Source organism: Antrostomus carolinensis, unplaced genomic scaffold (genome assembly GCF_000700745.2).
Source record: "Antrostomus carolinensis isolate BGI_N321 unplaced genomic scaffold, ASM70074v2 scaffold2939, whole genome shotgun sequence".
Lineage (NCBI taxonomy): Eukaryota > Metazoa > Chordata > Aves > Caprimulgiformes > Caprimulgidae > Antrostomus > Antrostomus carolinensis.
In genome coordinates this window covers 59,545-78,773 of record NW_010337694.1, presented here as the reverse complement: position 1 = coordinate 78,773, position 19,229 = coordinate 59,545, and the positions used below count along the sequence as shown (strand labels likewise).

The 19,229-nt window shown below is 37.7% G+C and overlaps 1 protein-coding gene across 1 annotated transcript in view; it reads left to right on the top strand.

The window, feature by feature from the left end:
• The window catches only part of LOC104530603 (DENN domain-containing protein 1A), a gene marked incomplete at its 5' end in the record, with an annotated part of 179,147 nt that overhangs the window by 129,267 nt on the left and 30,651 nt on the right, over positions 1–19,229 (top strand). The window contains 6 exon segments of the mRNA XM_029086801.1: positions 7,970–8,071; positions 8,627–8,714; positions 9,289–9,329; positions 11,086–11,157; positions 12,243–12,299; positions 18,270–18,401. Of these exon segments, the coding sequence (XP_028942634.1) occupies positions 7,970–8,071; positions 8,627–8,714; positions 9,289–9,329; positions 11,086–11,157; positions 12,243–12,299; positions 18,270–18,401 (492 nt within the window).

Sequence of the window (19,229 nt, the reverse complement as noted above, 5' to 3'; positions counted from 1 at the left end):
TTCCGATTGAAATCTTGGCAGGTTTTGTTCTGTTTCCTAGGTGAGAAAGCCCGAGGTTCCAGGGCGGATGAGAAGGACTTTTACAAGATGATAAAAATTTTCATTGAGGGCATGTGGGTCTGGAGGGGAGCGGAGTTGGCATTTTTGGCCCAGCAATATCTGCCCATCTGCTCTCTGTCAGAATACGTTAGAAATGCATCTGGATCCCTGCCCCAGAGTTCCAGCTCGGAGCGGGTCATGTGCTTGTCTCCAGGACAACTCCAGGAACTGTGTAAACTGCTGCTCTCTGAGCCAGATGCTTCTCTGCACATGTGGTCTAATTAGATGGCATTTCCCCCCCTCACAAAAGAGTTCAGATATTCTGCATGGTTTCCGTGTCAGAAATGTGTAGCTGATATAATGGGAGTTGGGAGGAGTCACACAGCCAAACACTAAATAATTACACTTGCTGCAAAGCGTGGCTTCTCTGTGTGTGAGCTGGAGCTTTGGAGGAATGCAGAACAAATTCCCTTCAGTTGCTTCATCGTGGATCGAGCAAAACCTGTGGGGGAAGTGGTACAAGGAAAAATCTGCCTTTTTTTTTTCATCCTCACACTGGATGCAACTTTCTCTTTATGAATATACCAGAAAGGAATTGGGGGACCAAGACAGATTGCATGTCTTGCAAGACACAGCATTCTCAGTCTCTCCCAGGCAGGATTCCCCCCCCCCCCCCCCCCCTTTTTTTTTTTTTAAAAAAAAAAAAGGATTTAAATAAAAATTGCAAGAAGTGAGATGCTGTAGAGGAGAGCCTGGGGAAATAAAATCAAACCTAACTTACAAAAAATGATACTTTCTAATATGGCAGGATCCTCAGCCTGTTGTGAGACAGGGGGGAAAGGGCTCGTTTAGTGCCAATGTTTGAGGAGCTCTGCTAAAAGTAATTGAGAAGCAGCAGAGTTTTTGTGATTATACTGATGTGACTTTTTCTGGGTCTTGCCTTCTCATGTGATAAAATCTGAGCCTCTTTCTGACAAAGAGTGAGGAAGTGGTAAAAGGAGAATGAAGAGTTCTCCTTTATTTCTGAAGGGAAATGCTTCACTTTGCTTTTTTCCACCTGTGAGGAGAAGCATCTTGAGTGGTTGTGGACTTAATTCCTTGGCTCTTTCCCAGAAGTTGTTTGGGCAGACATGTAATATACTAATGCTGTGTAATGAGCAGAATAGAGGCAAGTGTCTTTCTTGTGGCAAGTTCCAGTGCCCAGAAATGGATGCTGTTGTGTCTTTAGTGGCAGAAGTTACTGATTTAAGATCTCAAATGTATGATAAATAACCATAGTGAGCATATGTGTGTGGGCATTTCTGTATTAGTCACTGACCACTCGGGTATCCCCAGAGACCCTTGCATAACTCCAAGAGAAAGGAAGAAAAACCTTTTTCCAATGTTCCAGTGCCTTTGATTACCTCTCTGAGGGAACATGATAAATTCCTTCTCTAAAGTCACTTCTTTTCTAGTGTGTTTTTTCATGGCACTGGTTGAGGCTTCCACATCAAATTATCGAGTGGCCTAACATGATGACAAATCAAACCTCAGTGAGTTCTGTTACAGTAATAGCATTGACTTTGCCAGATACTGCATGAAGGAAGTGGCATTGCACAGCATGTTATCTTACAGCTTTTCCATGACTATTTCTACCAGAGACTAGATGTCTCTTAAGTCTGAAAATTTAAAATTTAATTCCATTATATCAGTTTTATTTATGGATATGAGTTTTTTGTTACTTAGCTGAGACAGTGGGATTTTATGATCTACCTTCATGACTAAAGCTTCTCTCACATTGCTTTAGTTGAAAAGTTTATTCTCCTTCTGCATCTATATTAGCATCTAAATATTAAAATATTTTTATCTTGAAAATAGCCTTTTCATTCAATATGGTTTTGGGCATCAAGATACGAGGGAATTTTATATGTCTTGCACAAAACCATATTTTCAACACATTTACTTGGGTGAATCCTGGAAGCTTCATTGATTTGGATGAGTTTTGGCTTTTTACGTTTATCTAAGAAATCAAGAGAAAGCAAAATATTAACATTTGTGACCTTTAGGCATGTTGGTCATTCTGACCAATCATTTATTGTTTCTGCAGAGATTATTTTTTTCCAATTTTAACAAAGTATTTTGTATTCTTTTGAGTTTTAATAAATGAAACAAAACAAAAAAAAGCTTGTCTTTTATCTCATAGGAAATACTTTGTGTAGATTGTGTTTCTAAGCACACTTTTATATTTTGTCATAGTATAAAATAACTCACATAAAGAATTCCACTGTAATTTTTCTCCTTTTTTTGTATTGTCACTAATGCTCTCCAATAGTTAAAATAGAAAAAGGCCTTTTTATTCTAGGGAACCTGAATTGGTAGCTGCTTTGCATGCAGAACATAGGAGCTTCAATGGGAGTATTGCTCATGGAATGATTGCAGAACTAGGCCCTGAAATTACCTTGCCAACTAATGATAAAATCGCACGCAGGCCACAGGGGTTTTTGTGGAATAAATATAAGAGTGGAACAATATACAGTACACATTATACCAGTAATTTAAAGCATATTCAGGACAAAGAGAGAGTTCCTAGTGCAGGCAGCATCATAGAGATTTGCTGTATCTGATAAAGATTAGGTTTCTCAGCTCATAATACCATACTATTACTTTTCTTTTGTTAGTCTTTCAACACCTACACTCATGCATTGACACAGTATCAAGTAGGAAGAGGAAGAATAGCCTCGTATTTAAGGTACTGAACGGGGATTAAAGAAATTTCGGTTCTTTTCCTTGGCTCTGCCAGAGACTTTTGTGACCATGTACAAGTTACTTATTATTTTCATGCCTCTATTCTTGATCTGTGAAATAGTGATTTTTTTTTTTTCCTTTTTTAATATTTTTTTCCCCAGTCCTAAATGCTTTCTTGCTGGCTTCTTTGCACTTTATCTTCCAGGTTTGTTGCTTGAGGTCTAGAGACACGAGGCTGTATCAGTTGCTTGGGGATAGAACGGCTGGCTGATGTAGGTTATTCAGAAATCGGGGCAGGCAGTGGCTTGAATTAGCCATATCAACACTGAAAGCTGCCTTGCTTTGTTACAGTGTGGTAGTTTCATTATTTGTGAGTGTGTGTGTCTGGCATTTTGCTTAGGCTAACATGAAAATGCCAGGTTTCCTAATAAACTAAAAGGATTTGAAAGGAGAGGCAAAAGCATTGCTATGTGATGTAAATTTTTTCCAGTTACACGTTTTTCATTAGTTTCATCTTGATGTTGTTTTTGTGCAAAGTTTGTCAGGTCCTGTAACAGGGTGTTACTGTCTGAGTGTGCAGAGGGGTGTTGCTGTATTCACTCTTGGTGTATCTCTACTAGAGGTCATATATCCTAGTGAGGAACATGAAAAAAAAGTCTGAAACTGGGCTGGTAATGGAAACGGGCATTTATACGAGACAGTGAGTGTTTGGACAGTACAGTCTGCGTTGGTAAATACATGTTTTTTAAATGCTCTTTGGGATTCACGTAGCAATACTGATTTATCAGAACTGGTAGTCTCTTTTTGAACAGACTCTTAATTTAGTTTTCTTTAGAAGTGTGGTCAAATCTCTAAGCACATGATTTCTTTGTTCCTGAGCAGCATCTTGAGATGCTAATAAAGCTATGGTATCATTTGCTTAATGCAGAGTGTTTGATCTGTGCTTTCTTGATTCTATTATGACTAAGGCAGATGCATAGAGCTTTCTTGTGCTGCACGTATGCACTAGTTACGGGGAGGTTATTTGTCCTTGCAATTGCAAGCTGAATGAGCCGATGTCCTATCAGGTGTCTGTCACCAATTTCAGATTTTCTTTATGGAATCCTGCTGGCTGACTGATGATCCTTCTTCAGCTGTGATGAGCTAATCTTTCCTTGGCATTGTAATCACAATTCTTGAAAGGTCTGCAGAGCAGTTGCTTGCCTGTGGTTGCTGTTGTATCTGACGTTGACATGTATATCCAGATCAGTAAGATCATTCTCCGATCTTAGTTGCATTATGATTCTGGATGGAATTAAGGATAATGATTCCTACAATATCCCTGCAGGGTTTACTTTGTCATTTGCAACATAACCAATTTTAGTAAAGGATGTGGTTATTTGCAACATCTAGGTAGTAATAAAACTGTGATGTATGAATCTCTTGCATGTCGTTGTTCTTGCTGTGTATTTGGGGCTTTGCTGCGCAGTGTACTGACACGAGACTTGCCGCTTGTAGACTGTCAGGTTGTCATCTTGTTCTGCACCTTTAAATTCCACCCACATTTTTTCATTTGGTGGCTGGTTTACAGAGCAGCTCTAATGGCCTGTGTATTTATTAGAGAGGCTTTGAAAGAGCACCTACATGGTTTAAAGGCATGCATACAGCAGCACAAAATTCATTACCCTGCACCACATGCTGACCATGATAATGCAGAAGAGATTACATATGTCTTCCATGGCATAACTTTTAGGGTTGTCTAAACAAAGTCTTCAGGTTTGAGTTGTTGGTTTTTGTTAGGTTTTTTGGGGTTTTTTTCTTCCTCTTAGAATCAAGTTTTGTGAAATCTTTGCTTGTGCAAGAGATTGTCACTATTGACCTAATTTGAACCCTGTCTTTATTATCTTAATGTTTTCTCCAGCAGTCACGTGCTGGCTTGAAAGGCCCATTATCCAGATGCACACTTTGGTGTCTCATCTCTTGCAGGAGTGGAAATAGACTGCCAGGAGTTATCTTAGCACCGGTGTGTCTCCTGGAATATCATTTGTGTTTGCCTCTGTCCCTTCCTCCAAATCCTTCTCTAATCTGTGCTGTCTTCTCTCCCATATATTTTTAGTCCTTTATATTCACTGTGGAATTTATTCCCATATCCTGTTAGCTGGCCTATCTGCCAGTATGGTAAGTCAGACAATTCAGATAGGATCCTTCTCCCACTGACAATAACTGTCTGCATGAGGTCCTGTACCCTCTTCTGAAAGACAGTTTTTCTTTCAGAAAGGAGGAAAAGTGATTTCCTTGAAAAATGGGGGATCGTGGTGAAATTTTTCACAGCATAGCTAGTAAAAATTGGGCTTTATCTTTCAGTTTGCATTATGGCTTCTTAAAATACAACAGCAGGTTTCATGAAGCTCTAGAACAGTCTGAAATAAGTCCTAGACTCCTTTCGTTTTTTCACTAGTTTTAAACTTTATTTTCGAATGTAACAGAATTCCAATTTAAAAAGAAGGCTGGCAACAGATCAGATGTGGGCTGAAACTTTTCAGCTTTTTAAGGGGTCATGAGGTAGCAGCACTGCCCCGATGAACTTCATTATGCTGTATGAATATAAAATATTCATATAAAGGGAGATTTGCAAAGGCATAAAGAAAAGAAAGAAAAGGCACCTCTTTTTTCAGTGCATCTGGGAGTCTTAAATCTTAGTCTCATATTTTAAAGTTATTTCTCATGTGTTAATGTTGCAGATTAAATGTCTTTGAAATGTGTAAATGTTTGTATTGAGAAATGGTTTTGTGATCCAATCTTGAAATATATATGAATTATCTAATATTACAGATCAAATCTGATCGCTCATAGAGTCATATTGTGCACATGTTTGGAGCATTTGCAATGCCATGTCTTAGCCTCTGTTATGCATTTGTAGCTGGAGAGGGTATAATGGGTATTATAAGGTGTATATATATAAATAATGGGTATTTAAGGTGTTGACGAATCAAGGCCTAAATTTGAATTTTGGAAACAGCAGGTTTAGAAATTGATGAGTTTGTCAGGACGAGTTATTGTAATTGTTTAAAATGTGAGCAAGGCCATTCATTTCACAAAATAGCTGCAGTTCTTAGCGTGTCCCCTCATGTATAATGTCATCTGTCAGTAAAAGTAGAGCTGATTAGCTTTATAATTTACAGTTAACTGAATCTGTCAAGAAAATGGTCTCGTTGCCCAGCTTGTCTTTTTGTAATGAAGCTGTGGCTGGGGGTTAGCAACAGTGTGCTCACCCTTCCCCAGGTCATGGAGGATGGAAGGTACTAATGCATTCGAAGCTGAAAAGCTCACGCTTGACCTTGATGATTAAAGTTCTTCCTATCAACCAGCAGCAGTTGAGCCTGAATTGTCTCTTAAGAAGTCAAAAGGTCTAATGAACCTAATGAACAAACTCAATCATTAGTACTTTGGGGAAGGAAGTGTGTTAACACTCTAATAATGCTGGGCTCCCCCAGCTGCAGTGTGTGTGTTTGGAGGAATGGTGCATAGCTCGATTGTAAGAGGCGACACTGGTGTCATTGTGCTGGACGTACAATGGAGTAGAGGAAGCTTCTGTTTGGCAGGACATAGTTCTTTCCACAATGTTCATTCTCTTCTCTGGCCACGGGAGAAATGTGAGATTCTTGTGGATTATAGGCAGGGTTGCTTGTTTCCTTTGAACTGGTCTGTAAATGAAGATTAAATGAAAGCTAAACCTTCCTCTGGTGAACAACAACTCTAATCTACACTTTTTTCATGTATTCCTCCCAGCTCTTTTCACACTCCAGATTATATCTGTGTCAGACAAATATTTTTCAGTCATTCTTTGTTACGTTCCAGCAGCTGAATTTGATGGGAAAGCCTTTTTCATACTGGTCGGGTATCACCAATCTTGGTGATTCTGCTTGTCCAATTCATTCGGGGCCAGGAAGAATTGTATTACTGTGGTCTGAATATTTGAAGCCAAAGATTTCCTTCACTTTCCTCGTAAATTGCATTAAAAACTGATAGAACTGTTTGCAGCATTTAGTTACAATGGCGAGGTCAGTTATGTCAAAGGCCAGGCAACCAGCAGTGAGGATCAGCTGTCAGGTTGATAAGCTCTGGGACAGGACCAGACCTCGGTAGGAAATTTATCAGTGAGTAAGTTTGGTTGGTTGTGAACTCAGGAAAAAAGGTGAATACCTATGGATTTTAAGAAATGTGTCATCACAGTTTGCCCAGTGCAGTTTTGAGGATTTAGTGTACTCCTAGTGTACATCCAGATTAGCTGCTGGATGTCCTGCAGCCACGTGGTGGCTTCCAACAGAAATCGGTGGGGAGAATCCAGTATGCTGAAGCAATGCATTTTGTTTTGAGCAGGGTCATTCTGATGGCCCTGTTATCCTGACTTTACACAGCCAAAGGTAAACAAGATCGCTGATATAAAAACCTTTCAGAAATGGGATGATAGGACCCTTTTAAAGGGGGTGCTTGAAGGGTTTTGCTATCTAGTGTTGATTTTGAACACTCAACAGATGAAGAGTCCAAATGTATTTTAATATCAGTATGAAAAAGCCTCCATATTAATTGTACATCAGTATAATTTTATCATTCTTTGTTACTTTCTTGTTTTAAATTCAATAAATATATTTGCTTGCTGCATCGAATATTTGTAGATTTAAGCGTGGAGGAAATTTGTGCCCTTATGGCAGATGCACAGCAGACTTCAGCATTAACATAACTCATTAAAATAAGATAAAAGTAGAGCTGCAAAACCATTTCTGTCTTTTGCCAACAAGGTTGTGAAAAAGGGAGATTTCACTCATTCAATAATGGAAGTGAGAGAACAGAGTAGACATTCCCAACTTGTTTGTGCAGGGTAACTGGCTGAGGTTCCGCTCCTCAGACGGATAAGCAGAATATACAAAATTCAGATGAGACTGTCATATTTTAGGGACAGCAAGTAAAATTACCTTTTTGGCTGATGAAAGTTCCTTCACCAGCATTAGCAAAATGTACATAAAGCAAATGTGTTTTATTTTGATGATGTGCAATTTGCCAGTTGCCAACCTGTTTCTCAGGAGATAAACTGCAGTTTGCTCAGCGTTACGGAAGGCCTACTTTATTTATCTATTTATTTGGGAAGGGAAGTAGATAAAACAGAGACAGTGGATTCAAATGGATTCAGACAAAGCTTTTTCAGCGTTTAATGCTCTGAACTCTACAGGGTGAACCCATCACTTTTTGTGAAGAAACATTTGTGTCCCATCGTTCCGCTGTCATGAGGCAGTTTCTTCAGAACGCGATTCAGCTCCAGCTCTTTAAGCAGGTACTGGCTTAATTGCTCTAATATAGAAGCAGATTCTTTAAAAATACAACTGGTTCTTTTTGAGGGCTGTTCCTATATTCCTTGATCTGTCAGCCACATAATGAGGAAAATTCATGTAGTTGGCAGCACCTTAATTCCTCCTTGCTGGCTTTTCTCAGGTTCAGGTGATAAGGCTTTTTTTAAAGAGGTGTATGGGATTTTTTTTCCCCTTAAAGGTCTCTGTGCTCAGTTTTGATCTGAGCTTACCTAGACCCAATATATCTGCTGTTAACTTTGTACAGAAAGCATATCACTGTTAAACATGATATCACTGCTTCAGGGAAGCTGAAAACATCCGTGTGTAGACAAACAGGTGAATGCTGGTGGTTTAGTGAAGCAGCATCATACCAGTTAGCATTGGTAACCATTTTGCCAGTTTGGGTTATATTTTCATTCATTTCTTCCTGATAATCACTTTGGGATTATTCTAGCAAATGCAGAGCAAAGTCTTTCTGAAAAGATAACGGATGGGATGGATGGTTGATTTGTTTTCACTCTCTTTTAATGCTGATGTAGTTCATTGATGGCCGTCTGGATCTTCTTAACTGCGGCGAAGGCTTCAGTGATGTTTTTGAAGAAGAGATAAATATGGGAGAATACGCAGGTAAGAAATACACTATTTTAAAGTCATTTCAGACATGGTTCTCGATTTACTGTTTCTGGGCCATCGTGATGTAATGGGTCTTTGTGGTTACTCACTTAAATAACGGGGGCTGCAATGATCCCTGTAGGTTGAAGCATCTTAAATTTTTGTTCTTTCCTCCGTCAAGAACTTTGAGTAATGTAACATAGTTTGAATAAAGTCTGTTCAGTCTTACAAAACCTCAGCTTTACCACTTGGCTGAAGTACAACTAAAAGAGTTCTTGTAATGGAGGATACTGAAAAACCTTGGCTTTACCCAGAGCCACCTCTAATTTCTTTCAGTGATCTTAAAAAAAATTCTCAGTCTTTTCAAATATCTGAAAGACAACCATTGAAAGGGAAATGCATCTTAGCAAGTAAAACTGTAGATATCTCATCAATTTTTTGTTGTGTTTCCATTAAAAGAAAAGGGTGATTGTCCTGTTCTCTTTCTGTTCCTGCTCCCAGAACCACTAAGAGCTAACACTTCATATTTCTAGCTTGTTTTCTATTTGGTAGAGAGTTAGAGTGTGTTTGTTTTTGTGATTCTCTCTAGGTAGCGACAAATTGTACCACCAGTGGCTCTCCACAGTAAGGGTAAGAACACAATATTCTTCCAGCAGACGTTCTGATTCTTACTGAACCGTTGTAGAGTTGTGCATGGCTGTTAACCTCTCTCCTGAACATGACTAACCTGTTTTCTGCAGTGTTTATCTGTGACCAGCTTGAGTTTAGTTGTGAGAAACTCATGTGCCCTTCGGATGAAGTAAAGAACAGAAGAAAAAAGAAACTTTAAAAAAAAATTGCCACAGGAATTCTCAAGTTTTTGAATCTCACTTTTAATGTCTTAGAGAGAGCTGGAAATAAGTTATTGTCATTTTAGAAAATAATGTGTTTTTTCTTTCCTTTAAATAGAAAAGGAGAGAAAAGACAAAGTTGCCACACCAAGAAGGTCTTTATAAAGCTAAATGGTGTGGAGTGCTGAACGAGGACAGGAGTGTTTGGGATGGTTTTTGTATCTCTTTGGTTTAGTGCTCTAGTTGTATACATTGAAAATTTAAATACATTTAGAGACTAATAAATTATGATAGCTGATAATTGACAACTGATTTTAAAAATATCTTTTGATGCATAAAGTGTGATGTATTGAAAAGTAAAATATTTCTGGTTTATGGGTACGAGTCAGTAGGAAAGACTGAATTGTTTTCTGACAGAATTGAGTTTTGCAGCATTCCATGTGCCTGTTGTCCTGGTTGTGAATGGAATTATGTGCTTTACATGAAATGCTGGGCTCCATATTATCTTGATAATTTTGAATTAAATGTATTTTATAGTATTCATGCAAAAAATCCCATCATGTATTTAGATAGGTAAATATATATTCATAAATATGTAGGGCAACAAGTAATTTTAAAATGATAAGAAAGGGCAATAGCTGAGAGGGAATATAGAAGTACATGTAATTAAATTCAACAGTTTATAATTTTAGTTCAAGATTAATTGTCATGTAGTAACAGAAGTAGTAAATCATAAAACAATTTGCATCTGATTGCATCTGATCTCTGGAAATACAGTTTTGCACTGAAAGAAGAAAATAGAAAATTATCTAAGATTTGATTCCTTGTATTTTACCCTTCTCTTGTATTTATCAAATAAGGTGCTGTACGGCAGTAGTCAGTGGTGAGTGGAAGATGTGTGAAACACCGACCAGACTAACAGATGATTCTGTCTGATATATTCCTGCCTCAGGACTTTTATTATGTTCACCACATGCAATTCAGCTTTTCTAGAATTAATGTTTATGACTGTAGTTAGACTTCATTTTCCCTCAGTTTATCCCTTTATCAACTACTTAGATCTTAAAAATGCAGCGTGCATTTGATAAATAGTATTGTGGGACATGAAAAAGAAAATTAAAGAGAGATCTTAGTTCTTCAGATTGAATGAACAGGCTTTCCTGAAACTGAATTTCCTGCCCCAGACACGGAGTTTTTGGTAGGATACTTTGGTCTTTATCTCGTTCAGGATTTTAATGCAGCGTACAGGACACTCCTGAGGGCAAGTGGAGCGGTCGTTAACGCTGTGCTGTGAGATGACCTGTAAGACAAGGGGCTCGGTGTTAGGGGACACTGACCTTTTTCATTTGGAAACTGCTGTATGAAACAGAACCAGAGAAACATGTAATATGTTTTCACTTGTGTCCTTTTTCTTTGAATTTACTATTTTAATATTCAGCTCTGCTAATAAGCCTGGTTAATGCCTTGTTATTTTAAGTTAAGAATGGTGGGTTTTAGTTTGCTGTTTGCTTTAACGAGCCTTGATAAAATTTATTCTATTGTTACTATAATTATAGAAAGGAAGTGGAGCCATTTTAAACACAGTAAAGACCAAGGCTAACCCTGCCATGAAGACTGTCTATAAGTTTGTAAGTACCAAGTACTGGCTTACTACTGAGATAAGAGTCTAATTACGATTCTGTTTTAACCTTTCAAATGAAATGCAAGACTTAAATTCATTTTTATTGGACTCACAAAATTACTTAAAATACGCATTCATCTAAATTTCTAATTTCAATGGAAAAGTCGTTTTGAAATTTAAACGTAATTGAAATGCAAAGGAGGAGGGGAACTTGTGATTTCTTTTGAAAGTATAGATGATAAATTCTATTTATTACATAGAACTATTTCTGAGAAATAGCGCCTGTATGCTCTGCTGAGCAGGTCTACCATCTCATCATGACTCTGTTGGAAATCATTGTTACCTCAGGTTTCTCTGCTTGCAGCTTCATCGAAATAAGGGAATCCTCTCATTTTCCAAATTGTTTCCATCTTTTCTAAATGTCAATTAATTTTCCCTAGAGATTTCTTATACCTGCTTATTTAGAGCCCAACTTACTGAGTTATTCTTTAAATGAAAATGTTTTCTGTTCTGTTAACAAACAGCTAGTGTGTTACTGTGCTATCATGTATGGCTGCCAGTTTCACTGTGCAAGGGAAAATAACAGAGAAACAAGCATGAGCTCAATTGTAGGAAATAATGCTACAAAAAGCATTGAGATAACTGTTAAAACTTTTATTTTCTCCTGCCTTCCTCCAGCTTGTGAGAGATGAGTAGGATGAGATTAGCTCTACTAAATGGAACTGGCATCCAGAGTACTACAAGGAGGATGTTTGCAGGCTTATTATTACCGGTCATTATTAGCTTATAGCGAAGTTAGATAGTTGGAGGGGAAGACCAAGGCTGTGGAATGCAGAGAGAGGAAAGATGTCTATGGTGTCAAAACAGAGAAAGCAAAATTTTAGCAACAACTGTGAGTGGGGGGTGGTGGTTTTTTGTTTGTCTGGAGTTTTTTAGCTTTCTGTTAGTTTTAGTACGTTTTCAGGATCCTGTTACAATTTTTTCCTTGCCATTTTTAGTAACTAGAGAAGGTGAATCTTGATGCACTGAAACCAAGCGTTGTCACTGCTGGAAATAGAAGGGGATTTTAACTTAAATTAATTTTTCATGCAGGCAAAAGATCATGCAAAAATGGGAATAAAAGAAGTGAAAAACCGCTTGAAGCAAAAGGTACTTGAAGTTCTTATTCAAAATGTATAAGCACCACGTATGAAATACTTAGCCACAAAAAGCATTATGTGATCAATAGGAAGCTGTTTGATACAGTGTTGTTAGCACACTTCAAAATGCATTACCAGCTGTCCCGGATTTTTCACACTGTTATAAATATTCACAGACAAAAAAAATACTGTCTTCAAATACATTAAGGCTCTGACTTAAACCCACAAAAGCCAGAAAATTGAGTGTTCTATTTGGAGTGGTCCCTCTCCTGTCCTTTGTGCTGGGGCATTGTGGAAAGGGACTTTATGTGAACTGGGAGATCTTTCCTACAGTAATGGCAGTGAACTTTTTGCAAATGGCAATTTGTTGTTCTTTCTACAGTAATCTTTCAGGGAAAATAGTGTCTGTCAGTGGGAAAAGGATTTACGTGTTTCACGAGTGTCTACTGCGAAGTTTAGGCATAAAGGAATTAAATTAGAGTTGGTGTTCATTTCCAATTTGAATTATTGCAGGAAAAAAATACTAAAACTTGTTTGTTGTTTTCTAAATCTGTCTTTGTTTGGAAACAGTACAATTGCAAGAATGCCGAATTGTGTTTGAAGAATGTGTTATCCAATACTCATTGCTCCTTTTAAGCCAGAAGTATGGTCATATTGATGTATAACTTACGAATGAGTGGTTAACTCTGCCTCAGGTTTATTTCAGATATTCTGTTTATTCTATGAAACAGAGCTATTAGAGTCTTTTGGGAAAACAAGATAGCTCACTTGTTCATAGAACTGAAGTTCTTACTCAGAAATTTTTATTCAATTTGTTGCATAACAGTTTGAGATTTTTTTTTAATCTATGCTGTCTCAGGAAATTTATTCTCTAAATTTCTAGAGCATCATCTTAAGATTGCACTGCACATGTGTTCCTATGGCACAAATAGAAATCCACCTGAATGTGGCAACAGAACGTTCATGCAAAGGGATTCTTGTGCAGCCAGGTTATGAACTGATGAAATTAACTGTGTGGACAAGCCAAACACTGTTTGCTCTCTAAATACTCTATCAGATTGATAGAGATTTTTTCAGGAAGATAAAGTTGCTTCAATTGCTTTTAACGCTATTTTATTTTATTACACTTACTACTTTATATGTGACCACTTTAGGTATGATAGGAAAATACTAAAAACATGAATCAGTTTTCTTATACATGGAATTTTTTATGTAATTCCATTTGTTTCACTTCTGGACATAACTTTCATGAATAATAAAATGTTTGGCCTTCTCATGTGCATTTCTAAAGCAGTTAGTGCTAGTATAATTACATGCTCTTCTGTGATAGTTGTATAGAAGACTGAGAAACATTCATTCATTGTTTTTTTTTATTATTATTGTTTTCTTCCTAGTCCTTCAAACAGCAAGGATTCTTTTTAAAAAACACACATAACATTTTTAAATAAATGGCCCAATTTTGTTTCACCTTCCTTTTTATATAGCATTTCTGTGAGTGAGAAGGTTAAACGTGATTGTTCAACGGACGCTTTCACAAGAGCTTAAAAAATTTCTCTGAGCAGCTGACACATACTACTCTGGCTCTCCGTTTTCATTAACTGTGTTCTGTTCTGTCTCACCCTCTTCTCCATTTTGAAGGCAGGATAGGAGGCTCACTCGAAAAAGAGACATTGCTCTGGTTAAAGTGATAAAAATAACAGAAATTGTTTTGGCCACCCTCATATTATTTTTAATCTAAATGTCTGTGCTGCTCTCTGGACAAGTCTTTTAGTGCATCCTTACCGGTTTTTATGGGAGAACATTGTGTTTTTCATGTATTTACTTACTGGTGTATGTAAGCGTTAACTGTTTGAAATTCTGGCATCATTAAATACTTAATTCTTGCCAAATTTGGGATGCTGGCCTTTCATTTTCTAAGGATAAGCTAAGGTTATTTTAAAACTGAGCTTACTATCCACTGCATTTCAACATATTATTTTCCATTATTAATACAAAAAGTATTAATACCAGGCCTCTGGTAAGAACAAGTCAAATATAAACATCCCTTTTCCAGCTTTCGCTGCCAAATATGAGCAGCTTCTGTACAAGATAGAATTTAAAAATGCAATAAAGCTAGAGGTCTGCTTCCTACAACTCTGCATAGCAATGGTGACCTCTTAAATATAATCAAGAGCCCATTTTGCCCTTGGTCTGCTCCAGTCTTGGGTTTGAATTGCAAATGGGAAATGCAGGATTGACCTGTTGAGAGGTCACTGTGGTGTGTGTAAGGTCCTTCTTTAATATGATAGTAGAGATTGAATGGGGCTCTATTTCCATCCCTTGTTCATTTGTGGTACAGTATTTCAAAGCAACAGAAATAGTTTTCAGAGGATTCTTATGAGTGATAGCAAATAATTGTTAATAGATACAGCATGGTAGCTTTATTTTATATCTGATACAGTACTTTTTTCTTTTTTTCTTTTTCTTTTCTTTTTTCTTTTTTTTCTTTTCTTTGTTTTTTTTTTTTTTTTCGCTAAAGGCTGCTTTTTCCATTTCACAAATGGACCATGGTGGTCAAGTCACTCCGTTATTGGCTCGTTTGAAGCTTAACTACATAGAATTAGGAAGAAGGAGGAATATGAATGGTACCGTCCTCAACTTTCAGTAAGGAGAATGTAACTTACTGAAAGCTCCTGGATAAGACAATTTCTATAAATGGTTGGGCATTTGGCCTTAATGTATTCAGCATTATTTTACCTACCAGACCCTGTGTGGCTCTAGTTAATGCCAGTTATCAATTGTCAGCGATTGTCAGCGCTTTATTATTGGTACAGCTAGACACAACTCATTTAGAGGTTTATAAAATAACTTGGAAAATCCTTCTAGACACTCTGGAATGTGGTTTTTTGCTCTTCTAATAGACAGTATTTGTAGTCCATTATGAAAGGTCCCTAGAAAAATTAATAATGCATATTGCAACAGAAGAAAACCTGATTTCATTTACAGGCTAAACTTTACATATCTATAAATATGTATCTTAGTCGTTCTCTGAAGCTCCTACTTTAAAATAAATATGTAGTAAAGATTTCACCTGACCAGACAGCAGCTAGGGGAAGCACTGTTTATAGATGGAGATAATTATGGACTGAGATAGGTCATTGTCCTTCTCTTTTTCAGTAATCTAGAAAGCATCTTTTTTTCTCAGGGAAAAGGTGGGTTTGTTTTTAATAGAATCCTTACATTACACATTCTCTTCATTAAAAAGTCACTGAAACATTGCTAGGTTTTAGCATTTCTGGACAATTTATTCCAGTAATGAATAACTTATCATCTTCCATTTTTTCTGGTTTTTGTGAGCCATAGGTCTCATGTTTTCTATTATTATCCTGTATAATATATATATACTTAAGCTAATTCAGGAATGTCCTGCTGGCTTACAGCAAATCCCTTTTTTTGGGGACATGTGGGAACATGTGGAAGAGCCAGGCAGCGTTCTGGCTGGTGGATCCTCTGCCTCAGCTGGGACGGAGCGGCCCACATGGCTCTTCTCACAGAACCAGGAGTGGGCACTGCCTGCGCTGTGACCCACTGCAGTTCTTTGGTCATTTGTAGTTCTCCAGCTGACCAACTGCTTTTGTCAGTAGACATTTTGTGAGCCCTGATACCTTTCTGAAGCTGAAGTTCAGAATCAGAGTCCTGTTTTCTTATTTGTGGTTTTATCTCTATCTTACACTCCCCATTGACTTCTGAATAACTGTATTTCAAGTCTGGTAGTAGACTGAAGGTATCTGAAGGTACGTCACCCACTCCTTTGCAGGACTGCTGTCTGCTTTCCACTTACAGAATTGCCAAACAGTTTGATGTTTAATCATTTTAAAGCTACTTGGAGCCCTTATTTGGGGCGTTTAAAATCAGGTTTCTCTGTTCACTTAGCTAAAATGTGTTTTCATTGAAGGTAGAAAATGAACTTTTGTGAAGCACATTTTGCTTTGATGACTGAAGCTGTGTTGTTGATTTGTCGCCTTTTTGGGATTTTGAAAAAATAGAGAGGTATCAAAGGATTTAATTCTCATATTTTATTAAGGAAATTAAAAAAACTTGACTGAAATCTGCTGCAGTTTCTTTGGAAGTCTGTACACCTAACACAGTGGGAATACACTTTAAGAACCTGTTGTCTTTTCTATGCAATTATATCATCAGAGAAGTAAAGCAAACAGAGCAACAAGAGCTGCAAGGATTTGCAGTGTTTGTTACACATCTTCGGGGGTTTTGCTTAATGGCTTGATCTGTCTGTATCTCTAATCTCCTCCCATTCCCCTGATGTCCAAACTTTTGCATCAGTTTTGTTTTTTTCTGGAAATTCTGCATGTGCTGGAAGATGCTTTGCTTTCTCTTGATTCCCAGCTGTCTTGGTTGCCTTTGGTTGGAGCCTCAACTCCAGGTGGAGCTTTGAAAGCTTGGAAGTGCTGGGAGCATCCACTGGGCAGTGCGGGTCAGGTGCCTTTGAATGTGCTGGGCACCTTTATGGCATAGACATAACAGGGCTGAAGCTTGGTGCACGTTTAATGTGGCTGTACTGGTATAGAAGTGTGTAAGTAAAGTTTTTATTTAATTTCAGAACATTATACATTGCTGCCATATCTTACGTGATCCCAAAACTGACCATTTCCCTCGGCAGCTTCTGGCTGGTTTGGAGCTCAAGTATGAGTTTGAGAGAAGCTTCGATTTCTTGTCATTGGGTTGTTTTGGGGCTCTTTGTTACTAATTCAGTATATTTTTTTTAAAGACAAGGTAGCATTGTGCAGCTGGAGGGCGGGGGCAGGAAAAACTTTTTCTCTCTAGTTTGACCTTAACAAGTTGTTAATTTCCCCGCGATCCTTATGCCCACATTGGTGAACCACTGCTCTACCAGCTGGATCTAAAAAGGTCTCTCAGCTTCTCTGTGGAACAGACAAAGCCCCTTAGAAAGTCCATCCAGCTTTTTGTTTCATTTGACCTAAACACATTAGGTCAGTCTGTGTCCAAAAGAACCATTTCTAATTGGCCATCAGCTTACATGTCTCATTATTGTACCTTAGCAAGACGGAAACTTGAGGGGGCATGTCAAAGGTCAGGGAATCAAAGCAACGCCTGTGTCAGCAGCCAACCTTAGGTCAGTCTTGCGGAGCTACAGCGTGTGCAGGTTTCTCTCTATATTTACCAGGCATTATTTCCTTGACATTGTTGCAAAGAGATGTAAGGTTTGGGGCCCACTGCGTTACAGACTATTTCTCAACTGACTTTCAAACTCTTTTCTCCTTGTTTGATTCCTTCTGTCTGCATGCCTTTGTCTTTTTTCAAACCCCGTGTTACATATACCATACATACACTTGCCGAGTCTCCTAACCTAGGTTGATGGGTCAATTTACTTCTGAAGATGAGGACTAACGTCAAAAGAAAAAGCAAAGCAAAACAAAAAAGCATCCTGCTAGGCAGCAGTTTGTTTTATACAATCTCCTGAAGGCATACTCAGTATACACAGACTCAGATAAAATGCAAGCTAACTAAGCTGTGAGTTTCATCTCTCCTTGCCACTTCCACAAATAATTGTTCTGCCACAGATAATTCTGTGAAGTGAATAAATAGAATTACTCTTTTCATTTGGGTTTGCAAAAAGCAGAATAGCCCTGTTTCTAGGTTTCTGTTGAATAGAAATTTTGAGCAATGGTTTTTTTCCTCCCTATGTATTTCCTGGCTTTTGCATGTTTAAGTCAGACATTTTATTGAATGTATCTGTTTGCCTGTATCGTTGGTATTAGGAGGAGAGAGTTGCATACAAGCTCTGATTGACGAAGTGCAATGAGATGATTTATTCTAATGGTGTTTTCTTTTCCATACTTTGGTTTCTTTCCCCTAACATCGAAACTGTTAGTCAGCACTATCCTCTAGTGTCTCCTTTGTGCCCCTTCCCCTTACTCAAGAATGTTCCTGGCCATGCTATTCACCTTCTCCTGCCATACAGGATGTTGCTGAGAATGGGTGTTCTGCAACCCCGGAGGAGTCCCTACCAAGGCCAGCGCCCTCACCATTGGTTGAGAAGAAGGACCCTAAATTAAGAGAAGACAGAAGACCAATCACAGTACATTTTGGTCAGGTATGTCTCAGCGTTAGACTTCTCTAAATTGTGTGACTCAGCAAAAATAGTTCAGAGAAAACTCACAGTAATGAATATGCTAATTGTTTCATTATTTTCTGTAACTTTATTATGTTATTATAGATTTATTTCTGTTGTATCTATTTAAATGGGATTTAAAAACTTGATTTTTCTGGGGTTTACAGATTGCTTTTTTACATGTGATGATTTTGAGGGGGAAGCATGTTATTATAGCAATTTTATAAACTGTTTTGCTGTTCTTTTAGCATGCAAAGTACTAGAGCCTTCGGGACTGAGGATGTGTAATTTAAAATGTCTTCTGTTATCTAGCCAGATTAATGTCAATATGGAACATCCAACTATTAAAGCACTTTAACATTCTCTGAAAATTAAATGCAATGGACTGGGATGGAAAAATCAATTAATAGCTTATTAGTGTACTCTGTATTTCCTTATTGACAACCAAGCTCTACACATTAGTTATTCTTACAGTGTTTCTTTTGATACGCCTGCAAAAGCGTGAGTTTGGTTGTGTGATTTTTTTTTTTTTAAGAACTAGTTATTTAGAAAAATGTTGTAGTTGCTGTGATTTTCATGGAAAAACATACAGAATTTACTATCAGTTTGACAGTGTTCCCCTGTTAAGTGTAGCCTGACTCAAAAAACTCCATTATTTGTGTTCATAATTCTCTTTCCTTTCTCTCTGTCTATTTTTTATAGTATTATGATGAGAAAACAGGAGTGAATAGCTGATTTCTTCTGAGGAAACATAGTGTAATTTGCAAACAATTGTAAAATATTGGTCATTATGAAATGTGAAGCAAAGCA